This window comes from Urocitellus parryii, chromosome 8 (assembly GCF_045843805.1).
Source record: "Urocitellus parryii isolate mUroPar1 chromosome 8, mUroPar1.hap1, whole genome shotgun sequence".
Lineage (NCBI taxonomy): Eukaryota > Metazoa > Chordata > Mammalia > Rodentia > Sciuridae > Urocitellus > Urocitellus parryii.
Genome location: NC_135538.1, coordinates 148960911 through 148973606, shown reverse-complemented (window position 1 = coordinate 148973606; position 12696 = coordinate 148960911). Strand labels below are relative to the sequence as shown.

The window sequence follows — 12696 nt, the reverse complement described above, 5'->3', positions numbered from 1 at the left end:
CCACTTCTGTTCCCTCTGGTCCCTTTCCTGCTCTCAGCTCATTTCAGGACCCCAGCCAGCCTCACCAGGGAGGTGTTTGCACCTGCAGTCTGCGAGGGGCAGTTTGGTTCCCTGCCTCCGCGGTGACATCATACGGGGGAAGGAGCCCCCGGTGGAGGAGGGGCAGGGTGTTCTGGGGCCCGCTGGGGTCTGGGTCATAGTGTGCAAATTAAACAGAAAAGCTGGGAAGGCTCCCTGTCATTGGAACCTGCAGAGACTTTCCTTCTTCACCTAGGCTCCTGGGCAGCTCTCTGACCCAGGGCACTGCCCACCCCATGCTGGGGATAGAACCCAGGGCCTAGTGCATGCTGAGCCCGTGCCCCACCACTAAGCCACGTCCTCCCAAGGATTTTTATAAAATGAAAACCAGGGGCTTTATGATTTGTGAAGCAAAAATAATTTGCCTTTTTCAAATAAGTTTGGTAAGACTCATTAAGATGAGCCGTCTACTTCACTTTAAACGTCGTATTTCTATTTTTTTTTTAAATAGGATTAGGTCGAAGAGCTGAAGACCTTTCTGCTGAGCAACATCGACTTGCAATAAAGTAAGTTAATATGTTTTACAGTCCTCTGCAAATCAGTCTTTAGAGACTGTCCTCATTTTTCTAATATCTGTATATTAATTCTGTAATATGAATATTATATTGTTTATTTATCAGATCTATTGATGGATGCTTGGATTGCCTACCAATCTTTGGCTTTGACAAGCAATCAGTGATGAATAACCTTGTACATGGATTATTTTTTAAAAAATTTATCTGTTTATTTTTATTTTTTATTTGTTCTTTTTAGATATGCATGATAGTGGAGTATATTTTGACATACTATACGTACGAGGAATATGATTTACTCTAATCAGGATCCCATTCTCGTGGTTGTGCATGATGTGGAGTTACACTGGTCACGTATTAATGTATGGACATAGGAAAGTTAGGTCCTTATTTCCCATTCACGTCCCCCCTCCCTTCCCTTCATTCCCCTTTGTCTATTCCGATGAACTTCTATTCTTCCACCTTCCCCTTTATTGTACGGTGGCATCCACATATCAGGGAGAACGCGTGGCCTTTGGTTTGGGGGATTGGCTTATTTCACTTAGCATGATAGTCTCTAGTTCTATCCATTTACCAGAAAATGCCATAATTTTATTCTTCTTTGTGGCTGAGTAATATTCTGTTGTGTGTGTGTGGGGGGGCTGAGGACAGAGGAGCTGCCCAGCGTGGGCTAGGGGGGTACCCAGAGCCCACCGAGGGAGGGGAGGCGGACCAGGTGGTTTCCTCATGGAGAAACTGGGCTGTGGAAGCCGCAGAGAACCTTTGGAAGATTCTAGTGGATTCTGCCTCCACTACGCATCTGGGGGTACCAAGGAGATGGGGCACAGCCTCGGCGCGGGGTACCTGGGAGTTTCAGAACGCCTTTCCCCGTGGTTCCTAGCCGCCCCGAAGCCTTAAGCAGAACTGTTTTCACCAGATTTTCCCTGCCATCCCCCTGGCCTGTTATTCAGGGCCTCGTCTGGATGCCAAAGCAGCCAGCAGACTCGCCGCCCTAGTTTATGTGGCTTCTTCCAAGTGGAAACTGGTTCCACCCATCATTTGTTTGGGGTTTATTTTGGCAACCTGGAGGGTTTTCCCTTTTCAGATCATCCCAGTCAACTCACAGACTCACATTGGGTCAGGTTCTCACCCTGCCTTGTGCGCATTTACCTTCATTTTGTGATGTAGACAGACAAGGGTGATAGAAAAAAGCATCTCCCAGCCTCCCAGTAGCTTCTGCCCCAGGCCCAGCCCTGGGCAGTTACAGCCGTGACCAGCAGAGGGCACCACGGAGCCCTGAGCCTGTTCTGACCACCTACCTGGTCAGTGGGTGCTTTGAACCAGGTTGCTCTCTTCCCTGATTTCCCTATTTGCCCATTCTGAAGAAAGGTGGGAGACCACGGAGTTTTCAACTTTTAAAAAATCAAAAACTGAGTTAAAATTTGGGGCTTTGTAGTTATAGATAATAAGTGAGGTCCATTTCGACATCGTCATAAATGCATATGACATGGTTTTCTCCATTTCAATCCTCCGTACTGACCTTTCTCTTCCTTCCTCCCTCCCCCTGCCCTGTATTGGTCTTCCTTTTATTTATTTATTTGTAACTGGTTCATCATAGTTACATATAAAATTGAAATGCACGGTGACATAGTCACTTCGGCACCTAGCGTAATCTGGTCAACTTTATTCCTCTCTTCTTCCCCTTCCCCTCCCCTCCTCGCCTCTGTCCCCATCGGTCACCTGCTTCTGCTCTGCTGTTCTCCCTTCTAGTTTTGCAAGATTCCTTTATTATGATGATCATTCATGTTTTTTTCTCTGGCTTCTGCACATGAGAGGAAACCTTTGACCCTGGGCTCTCCGAGTCTGGCTTGTTTTCCTTATCACGGTATCCTCCAGTTCCATCCCTTTTACCAGCAAATGACGACTTCACTCTTCTTCATGGCTGAGCAGAACACCACGTGTATGTGACCACATTTTATTTACCATCTGTCTCCTGATGGACACCTGGGCTGGCTTCATGACTTGCTGTTGTGGATCTCGCTGTGATACACATGGGTGTGCCTGTGTCATTATAGTAGGCTGACTTTAGTCCTTTTGGGTAAATGTCAAGGAGTGGGATAGCAGAGTCGTATGGTGGTTCCTAGTCTTTGGAGAAATCTCCATATGGCTTTCCAAAGTGTACTAGTTTGCAGTCTCACCGACAATGTGTAAATGTACCTTTTACGCACGTGCTCCCCAGCAATTACCACGATTTGTATTCCCGGTGACTGCCGTTCTGACTTGGGTGAGAGGAAATCTCAGTGTAGTTTTTGATTTGCATTTCCCTGGTTGCTAAAGATGTTCAACATTTTTTTCCTATACTTTTTTGACCATTGGTGTTTCTTCTTTTGAAAATGTCTTAGATCTTTCACTCATTTATTAAGTGGATTATTAGTTTTTTTGGTTTTAAGGTTTCTGAGATCTTTATATATGAGCCCCGAGTTGAAAGAGCAGCTGGCGAAGATTTCCTCCCATTCTGTGCTCTCTCCGTGCTCTCCATGGTCTTCCTTGCTGTGAAGAAGTTCTTTAATTTAATGCCATCCCACTTATTGATTATTGGTTTCATTTTTTGAATTCTAGGAGTCTTATTAAAGAAGTTGGTGTCCAGGCTCATGCGTTGGAGTGTTACCTGTTTTCTTCTAGCAGTTGCACTGTTTGTAGTACAATTCGTAGGTCTTTGATTGCTTTGAGTTGATTTTTGTGCACGGTGAGAGGTAGGGACCTGCTTTTATTCTTCTCCACATGGATATCCGGTTTTCCCAGCACCATTCCAGGGGCTGACTCTTTTCCAACTTTCGCTCTGGCACCTTTGTCAAGAACCAGATGACCGTGTTTATGTGGATCTGTCTCTGTGCCTTCTGGTCTGTGGCACTGGTCTTCCTGTCTGTCTCTCATGCCAGGTGCTCTGCTGTTTCTGTGACTGTCACTCTGTCGTATAATTTGAGGTTGGGTATCGGGGTGCCTCTATCCTCAGTCTTGTTGCTCTGCGTTGCTTTAGCTCCTCTGGATCTCTTATTCTCCCATGTAAGTTTGAGGACCCTTTTCAGTTCTGTAGAGAGTGACCTTGTTGTCTCGATGGGGACTGCACTGAGTCTGTAGGTGGCCTTTGGCCATGTGACCATTGTGAGGACACAAATTTTACCATCCATGGACATGGTAGGCCTTTCCATCTTCAAGGTGTTCTTCAATTTCTTTCTTTACTGTTTTACGATTTTCACTGTAGAGGTGTTTCACCTTATTAGTCACATTTATTCCCAAGCCTTTTATTTTATCTTGAGGCTAATGTGAATGGAATCGTTTTCTTGGTTTCTTTGAATTTTGTGTGTTGATCATGCATCTCGAAACTTCACTGAATTTGATCATCAGTTCTAGAAGTCTGCTGGAGGTTTATAGGATCATGTCATCAGCAAACAGAAATAGTTTGATTCTTCTTTTCCTGTTTGTATTTCTTTAATTTTCTCTTCCTGCTGGATTGCTCCAGGAAAGGTCTTGTCACCTTCAGTCATCCACAGAGATGACGACTGTGTTTAGGATCCGCTCACTTGCACCTCCTGGAGGAAAACCAAAGACTAGAGAGTTTTCAACTGTCTTCTTATTTTTCACAGAGTGAAGCCCTCTTTTTTGGAATACTTAAGTTACCTTCTCAATTTCATGAGTGTCATCGCTGGCCCTTGCAATCATTTCAAGGACTATGTAGCATTCATCGAAGGGAGACATACCCACATGAAGTTGCTGGAAGTGAACGGGAAGCACAAAGATTTCCACAGCTTGCCAGAGCCTTCTCCAACTGTAAGTCTTTAGTGCCAACTGTTTACTCCGAGTCCAGAGGACAGATTTTGCTGCCAGGGTTGACTCACTGCTTGTTTTAGTGAACAAGCCAGGGCTGGGGTGCAGCTCAGTGGGAGAGCATCTGTCTAACGTGCATGAGGCCCTGGGTTTGATCCCCAGCACTGCAAAAAGGGAAGCTAAACAATTCACCAGAGAGCTTGGCCAGTAACTTCCCTCACATTGGTTTAAAATGCCAATATTGGTGTTTATCTGCAGGGGTTCTCAGTGTTGGAGGACTTAGCTGGGAGTAAGGCTCTGTTCCCGGGACCTAGTACCTATCATCCACTTCCACCCAGGCCGCCCCCTGGGGACGTGCTCTCAGTAGGCCATACTGCAAATAGAAGTCCATTTTCATGAAGTTGGAAACTATGGGTCTCCAGAGTGACGTTTCCTGGAATGTCGCAAAGACTGGGCAGCGTCATTCTGTTGAAAGGAATTAAAAAGTCAGTGTCATTTGTTTCTAGAAGGGACTGCACCTGAGCCCCCCGGGAGGCTAACGCTGTCCATCACCTGCCCACACACCGGCTCAGGTGTCCTCCCCCTGGCCTAGACTCCGCTGTCCCTGAGCCTCTGACCTTCTGGCTGGGAACTCCAGCACGTGTCCTGGGTTCTGAAGGTTATAAAAGCAGAAGGCAAAGTGTTGTTTCTTCCTGATGGGAAATCGTCTCCCTGCGACGCTGCCCTTCAGTCTGATGTTGTGGATAACAAAACCACCTGCCCTTTGTTGGTGAATACGCTGAAGGAGGTTGTCATCTGTGCTGGACACGGGGGTCCTCCGTGGCCAGTGTCAGGGCAGCACCCTGTCCACGTGCTCTCGGTGGAGTTGCCCTCCATGCCTGAGTCTTCCAGTGCTCACACTGGTTATCCCCGTTTCAGGGAGCTGTGATGCACAAGTTGTGTGTCACGCTGGTGTCTCTCCTGCTGTTCCTGACGCTCACCAAGACCTTCCCGGTCACCTGCCTGGCCGAGGACTGGTTTCTCCAGAAGGCAGACTTCCCGACGCGTCTCTGCTACCTGTATGTCGTCATGCAAGCCTCAAAGCCCAAGTATTATTTTGCGTGGACGTTGGGTAAGTTTGCCAGAGGGGCCTGCTCCAGCCCGTAACCGGAGGCTCTTGAGCCAGGGTCGTTTTTGACTTTCCAACACAGCACTCATCTCCTCCTCCCACCATAAGCCCAGTCATCGCGATAGGGGACAGCCTGTCCTGGGTGCTGTTAAACCCAGGGCTATGAACACACGTCAGAACTGGGACGCTCGGTTCCACCCGTCACACTGGGCCACTGAACACGGAGGAGGGTCAGGGAAAACCCCAGAGGGGTCTGATTTCCCTCTGGTTTTCCTGGATGCTGTGTAACCCAGGAGGCCTGCTGAGTGCGTCTTACCTCACACATGCTGATTCAGGCTCACTGCCTTAAGAAAGTTAGTTTTATATTCAGTTAGACGCCAATTTCAAGTTTTTTCAGTGTTTAAGGTAGAATGTTCAATTTTATTTGGTCTTATCACACTTTTTTCCCCCCTGTGGGGTAACTTGGTCAGTATTAAACTTTTTTGAGGGGGGTGGGTACTGGGGATTGAATTCAGGGGCATTCAATCACTGAGCCGCATCCCCAGCTTTTTTTTTTTTGTATTTTATTTAGAGACACAGTCTCTCTGAGGTGCTTGGGGCTTCACTAATTTGCTGACGCTGGCCTTAAGCTTGCTATCCTCCTGCCTCAGCCTCCTGAACTGCTAGGATTACAGGTGTGTGCCATTGCACCTGGTTTTTGAAAAGTTTTTGAGGTTGGGTCTCCCCAGTTATGGAGGTTGGTCTTGTACCTATGACCCTCCCACCTCAGCCTCCCAAGTTGCTGAGATTGCAGGCACGGGCCACCCACGGTACCTGCCATGTGCTGTTATTTAATTGTGGTGAAATAGACATAATACAAAGTTCACTCTTTCAACCACCGTTGAGTGTACGATTCAGTGGCACGAAGTACGTCCACGAGGCTGTTCTGCCATCGTCTCCAGAGCTTTGTCATCTCCAGGTGGAAACCCTGTACCCATTCAACCCCAACTTCCTATCCTTCCCAGTCCGGATTATCGTAAGGGCCCACGTGCCCACGCCCAGCGCCTGGCGGTCCTCCTGCTCCGTTTGGCCGGAGAGGTCTGAGGCAGAGACCTTCCGAGTCCACAAAGCTGGGCATCTTGTTTCTGATTACGTTCAGTTTAACTCGGGGAGTTTGGTGAGCACAGGCTTTGGGCTGGGAGGAATTCAAAGCTGGGTGAGACGCTTTCCCTACCCCAAGATTGAGACGACCTGGGGGACCGTGGACATGGCCAGCAGCCAGGCAACAGGCCTAAGGGCGGTCAGAGCCCAGAGACCACCATCCTTATGCATGGGGCGTGGGGAAGGCATCGTCCCATTCCTCCTTCTGCTATTGCTTTTTTTTTTTTAGTACTAGAGATTAACCTCGGGGACACGTGACCACTGAGCCACATCCCCAGCCCTTTTTATATTTTATTTAGAGTCAGGGTCTCACTGAGTTGCTTGGGGCCTCCCTAGGTGGCTGAGGCTGGGATCCTCCTGCCTCAGCCTCCCAGGCCACTGGGATTCGAGGTGTGCGCCCCAGGCCTGCAATCGCTTTACTGTTTAGAAATGAGGCTTTCTTTCCTGGCCAGGTGTTAGACCTACTCAAGGTGGGAACCCGCTTGCCACACTGGGTGTGGTTTCATCTGTAAAACAGTTAATGGTTCTCTTTAACCTGAGTACGCGTGGGCATCTGCGCAGCAGAGAACACCGTGTGTCCCCCCGCCCCTTTCCTCCTTCTCCCTCCTCCCCCCATCCTTCCCTCTCCCTTTTTCCTTTCCTTCTGCTCCCCTGTTTCCTACCAGGCCTGGAGCCTGGAGGAGGGAAGAAAGGCCATCCTGTGGCCTCCGAGGGAAAGTCCAGCTTGAGCCGGCTGTCCAGTAGGACCTGGGGTCACAGGCAGCGGGGGCGCCTGCATCCTCTGGCCTGGAGAGCGCCCCCAGGGAGGCCCCGTCCTGGAGAACCCTCCCTGTGGACCCCCCTCCCAGCCCCCCACCCTCTCTTGATCTTGTTCTGGGTGCTTTGTAGCAACGCCTCATTGGTTTCTGTCGCCTCCGTCTGAAGTTGGTTTCGGCTCAGGCTGGAGCTCAGGCTGGTCTGAAATTAACCTTTGTATTATTTATGAATAAAGAAGCCATGAAGAGTGTATCAGGGAATATTTAAACTGCTTAACCGAATAATGGTTGGATCCAGCTCTTTAAAACGCCATTTGCATATAATTGATGTACTAATTATAGGCGATTATGAATTTAATCCTTCAGGCCGACCTCTCACGGTGCATCTCAGCCGAGCCTCACTAGCTCCAGTTACTGTTTATGTTGAAATAATAAAATTATTTTCTTTGGACTTAGCATCCAATTTTGCTTATTCTCCCCCTCCTGTCGTTAGTGCTAATTAGAGAGCCTCAATTCCAGCCCAGGCTGCGTTCTAAGGATCAAACTCCAATACGAGGGTGTTGAAGTGAATGGATCGGAAATAATAGGTCAGAGCCACGCACAATCCAAGGAAGTTAGTTTTGGACCCGGGTACTCACTACCTCCGACTGCTCTGGGACACAAAGGTGTCCCAGAGAAGCCACTACAGAGTGGGGACTTCGGACCTTGTTTCAGAGGTGGGGGCCTGAGAGTCAGGACCTGGAGTCGCTCACCACTTGCTCTTTAGAGTGGCTCTCAGCTGACCAGGTTGTGCCGTCAGAGGCCCAGCATTTGGATTCTGGCATCGTTCCCCTCTGCGTGGTCTTAACGTTCATCTAACACTAACCTCAGGCCCCTTCATAGCCGCTGAGAGGTGGCCATGCTGGTTATAACAATGGCAGCCGGGCGGGGTGGTTGTGCACACCTGTAATCCCAGCCTCTTGGGAGGCCAAGGCAGGAGGATGGCAAGTTCAAGGCCAGCCTGGGCCACCTGATGAGACACTGCCTCAAAATATATGATAAAAAGGGCCGGGGGTGTAGCTCATGGTAGAGGACTGGCCTGGCACGCACAGAGCCCTGGGTCCCACCCAGCACTGCAGGAAGAACATGGCAGCCAGCGTTTGTTGCGGGCTGCCTTGGGCCAGGCTCGGCGCTCCGTACTCCACACACTCATTTTCATTTAATCCTTTCAGCAGCCCCTTAGGATCGGTGCCATTAGTGTATCCATTTTCTACATAGGGAATGGTTCCGAGAAGGCAGACGGCTCTCCGGGGCCGGGCACACAGCCCACAGCCAACCCTTCCCTGGGCCACCTCTAAGACGGTTGTGAGGACTGGAGAAACGCTGAGCAGCTGTGACCGCCCAGTCCCGGGATGACTGTCGGTCACTGTCCTGTTCTTTCCGTCTGACCAGTGCTGGGGGTGGCAGCAGGCGCTCAGGGATCACTGCGTGGGCCCAGCTGCAGGCAGCCAGCTCTGGTCTCAGTGTCCACGTGGCCTCAAGGGCCCTCTCCTATGTGGTTCACCTCTGTTGGTCACCAGCTTGTCTCCACGCGGGTAGAACCGCAGACGCCTTCTGACACTCTCTCATTTTGGTTGCCTTTTTCTTTGACTCTTGGTCACTTGGGAGGATGACACAGAAAGACTCAGTGCTCCTTCCTCCTTTCTTCCAAAAGGAAGCCAATCACTTTACAGTGGGCCGAGACGGGGAGGAGCACCATGGGGTCGCCAGCTGTGCCCAGAGTGGAGGACGCAGAGAGGGTTTTGTTTGTGTCAGTGCAGGGGTGGAGCCCAGGTCTGGCACAGGCGAGGCCGGCGCTCCACCACGGAGCCGCACCCCGGCCCAGGACAGGTGGCTCTCTTTGGACAGCTCTTCTGCCGCCATCTTGGTTTGGCCATGAACTCTTAGAGGGAGGAGTTCTCCACCCTTCCTCCAGGTCTGAGACTACAGTGCGGGGATTTAATTAGTTTGATTGATTATTTTCTGAAAGGATTCTAACAAAATTTGAAACAAGATAAATGAAAAGAGAAAACTAGCTTCTTGGTCATTGTCCTGAGGGTGTGTCAGTCTCGGTGGGTTTCAGGAACACTTCGTTAGCGCATCCCCCCGCGTGTGCCGGGCTGGTTCCAGTGATGGCTTTGGTCCTCTGCTGGGTCCCCGTTCATGCCCATCTCTACTCTGAGCGCGGGTGTACTTGTGTCTCTTTCTCGCGCCCATCCGGTTGGCCAGTAGGTCCTGCTGTTCACGTCTTCATGTCAGTTTTTCTCTCTGATTCATCCTCGAGGTCACCATCTGGGATCCTCTGGCGTCTTTCCTCCTGGCAGGTCTCCCTGGTGCCAGGGGATGAGTGAATGAGAATCAAGGTCCCCAGACAGCCAGATGGATGCTTCTGGTTCACGAGACCAGATCCTTTGAGTTTGTTGGTTCCTTTCCCCGGGAGCCAGCACCATCTCTCCATGCCCAGTTAGGCCAGTCTTCCAGCAGCACGTGACTGTCGTTCGCGCCCTAACTTACTGTTCTAAACCCACAGCTGATGCGGTGAACAACGCGGCTGGCTTTGGGTTCAGTGGCGTGGATAAGGACGGCAGGTGCTGCTGGGATCTGCTGTCCAACCTGAACATATGGAAAATAGAGGTGAGTGGGTCCCCCACGTTTTGCTGCTGCATGCAACAGCCGGGGCAGGTGGTCTGCCCTGAGCGCCGTTTCCCTGACGTTCCTCAGCAGATGACCAGGGGAAGCCGCTCTGGGAAGGCCAGGTCCCGCAGCCCCTGGACATTTTGCGTCTCTGATTCCCCCCCTTGTTCCTTTGAAGATCCCCGCCTTCTTGATAGCTGTAATGCTTCAAGGAAGGACGACACCAAACTCTGGGAAGGAGCCAGGAACACCTCTCTGCTGCTCACATTCCTGTTCTTTTGGCTGGAAGTGCACTGTCCTGTTCTCTAGCTTACATCCTGCTTGCTTCAGCAGAGTGCAGAACCGGAAGCTCCTGTGTCAATACGGCAAGTGTTTTCTGCGGATCCTTTGGAAACAGTTGTCATTGTTTTCTTTTAAGGAGAATGGTCGTGGGCTGCGGTGGTGGCTCAGCGGCAGAGCGCTCGCCTTGCACGTGTGAGGCGCTGGGTTCGATCTTTAGCACCACATAAAGATAAATAAGTAAAATAAAGGTCTAAAAAAATACAATAACATTATTAAGGAAAAAAAAAAAAAGAAGAAGAAGAAGAATCGTGACGTCCAGCCTCCGGGCCGCTGGATCTGTGTGGTTCTGCTTTCCGGGTCTTTATTCTGGACCGCGAGGGTTTGCACAGGTTGCTCCTCACACATGGTGTCCCTGGCCGCCCCACTTGTGGTCTTCTTTTCTCTGTTAGCGAGAGGACGGTCAGCAGGGCCAGCCCAGGGCCTTCCCTCCTCCCAGCTGGCTGGTGTTCTCGGCACACCCAGCTCCACGTCCCTAGCCAGGTGGCTCCTGTCTCTGCTGGGCTCGGTTTCCTGCCACCAGGGCAGGCACAGTGCCCGGGGAGAGAGTGGGCAGAGGGGTCGTGGTGGGTGCAGGAAGTCAGGGATGTGGGGAGATGGGTCGCCTTCCACCCCCGCAGAAGCTGGGCCAGGAGGAGAGTGGGGTGCTCTCCTTTCCAGGGACTCAGGAAAGCCCCCCAGGCAAGGACGGCCTCCACCCCACAGAACAGAGGGGCTTGGGGGAAGGACGGGGTTTTTATTTCTTCTCCTTCTTTCTCTCCTCCTCCTCTTCCTCGTTCTGCTCTTTTCTGCTTTTCTATGTATTTTTAGGAAGCATAGACACACTGGTACCTGTCGTCCAACCACATGGCCGCACAGTCAACTCACAGTGTCCCTACTCACGCCAGAGCCAAGCCATGCTGCTGAGTGCCCACCAGGGACAAAACCCTCATTCCCGGATAGGTCTAGAGGCCCGGGGGCCCTGTGGGCGGAGCGCCTGGGCACACAGACAGCCGGGGCCCAGCACTGCTCCTGAGAGAGGAAGGAAGCCTTGCCTGTGGGTTGCCTCCGGGAGGTCAGAAGCAGAGTTCCAGCCTTCACAAGGACTGTCCCGGGTTTGGACAGGCCCCGAGGGCCGTCTGTGTCATCTCCTTTCTATTTAGAGTGACGTTTCTCCCTTGTCCACTTCTGAACTTCTTCTCTCCTCTGGGCTCAGGGACCCCCTGGCGCTGGGCAAGTGTCCTTCAGAGGGCTCCCCTCCCTCCTGGCTGCCCACAGTGTGCCCACGGTGCCCCAAAGGACCGTCCTCTCAGTGGGTGTGTTCAGGGCCTGAATTATCAGTTACGTGTTTATCATAAAAGGAAACCAGAGGAGAGAGGCGGCGTCACCATGGTGTTGGATACAGAACATGGCAGCCTGGTGCAGTCAGGGTACCGTGAGGCTGTGCCCTAGAAAAATGGGGAGCCAGACCCCTTAGTGTTTTAAAGTAAAAATAACACAAATCTAACTGTTTGCCTGTAATCAGTCCATCTGTCTGTCTTCCACCTGCATCTGTCTTCCTCTCCCCTTTCACTGCCTGCTCACTCCCTTCCCGGTATGTGTCACCCAGTATGTGTCACCAGGCCCCTGTGTGGCCTACTAGGATTTTCTTGTGGTTCATAAACTTCAGCAGGAAGACATGGCGCCCCACTTCCGCGGGCGCTAGGAATCATGGTCCTCCTACGTGGGCTCCAGGCTTTTTAGCCCTGGCCTTTGGTACCACAATATACATATTGTAATGAGAAGACCCAGTTGACCGTTGATTTGGGGACATCTCTCCCTCGAGGTGGATTGGCTTTCATCATGGCCGGGATCTTTCCTGGTTTTCTTTTCTGCACTGTGATCCCTTCATGCGTGAAGCCTCTGACTCTTGCAGACCCAGCCAGAAGCTTCTCAACTCTTGTAGCTCTTTATAGAATTAACTGCCAAGAGTGACCTGGTTTGTACGTGGCCCCAAATGCAAAGATGACAATTACATTTAAACTGTCTCCCTAAAGGCGTTAAACTCACAGGATCGCGCTTTTCCTCTGGTGCATTTTCTTTGTGGAATATTTTACTTTTAAGATTCAGATGACTTAAAAAATTTTTTTAATCAGAGCGGAAGGGAAATCCACAAAATGTTCCTTCGGTTTTCCTATAATTTGAAAATAAAGGTGGAGAAGAATTCAGACTTTGAAGCCAAGGTTTCGTTGCCAGGTTGATCTCATAAACACCAGGAAGCCTCCCTGCTTGGATGCTGCAGCCCTGCGGCTCTTGCCTGAGACGGTCATTGTGGAACACCACACTCGCT

General features: G+C 50.7%; 1 protein-coding gene across 1 annotated transcript in view; it reads left to right on the top strand.

Moving 5' to 3' along the window:
- The window catches only part of Mboat1 (membrane bound glycerophospholipid O-acyltransferase 1), a 101478-nt gene that overhangs the window by 76789 nt on the left and 11993 nt on the right, over positions 1–12696 (top strand). The window contains exons 6-9 of the mRNA XM_026402200.2: positions 530–584; positions 4214–4397; positions 5313–5505; positions 9946–10049. Of these exons, the coding sequence (XP_026257985.1) occupies positions 530–584; positions 4214–4397; positions 5313–5505; positions 9946–10049 (536 nt within the window). The remainder of the gene's footprint in view (positions 1–529; positions 585–4213; positions 4398–5312; positions 5506–9945; positions 10050–12696) is intronic.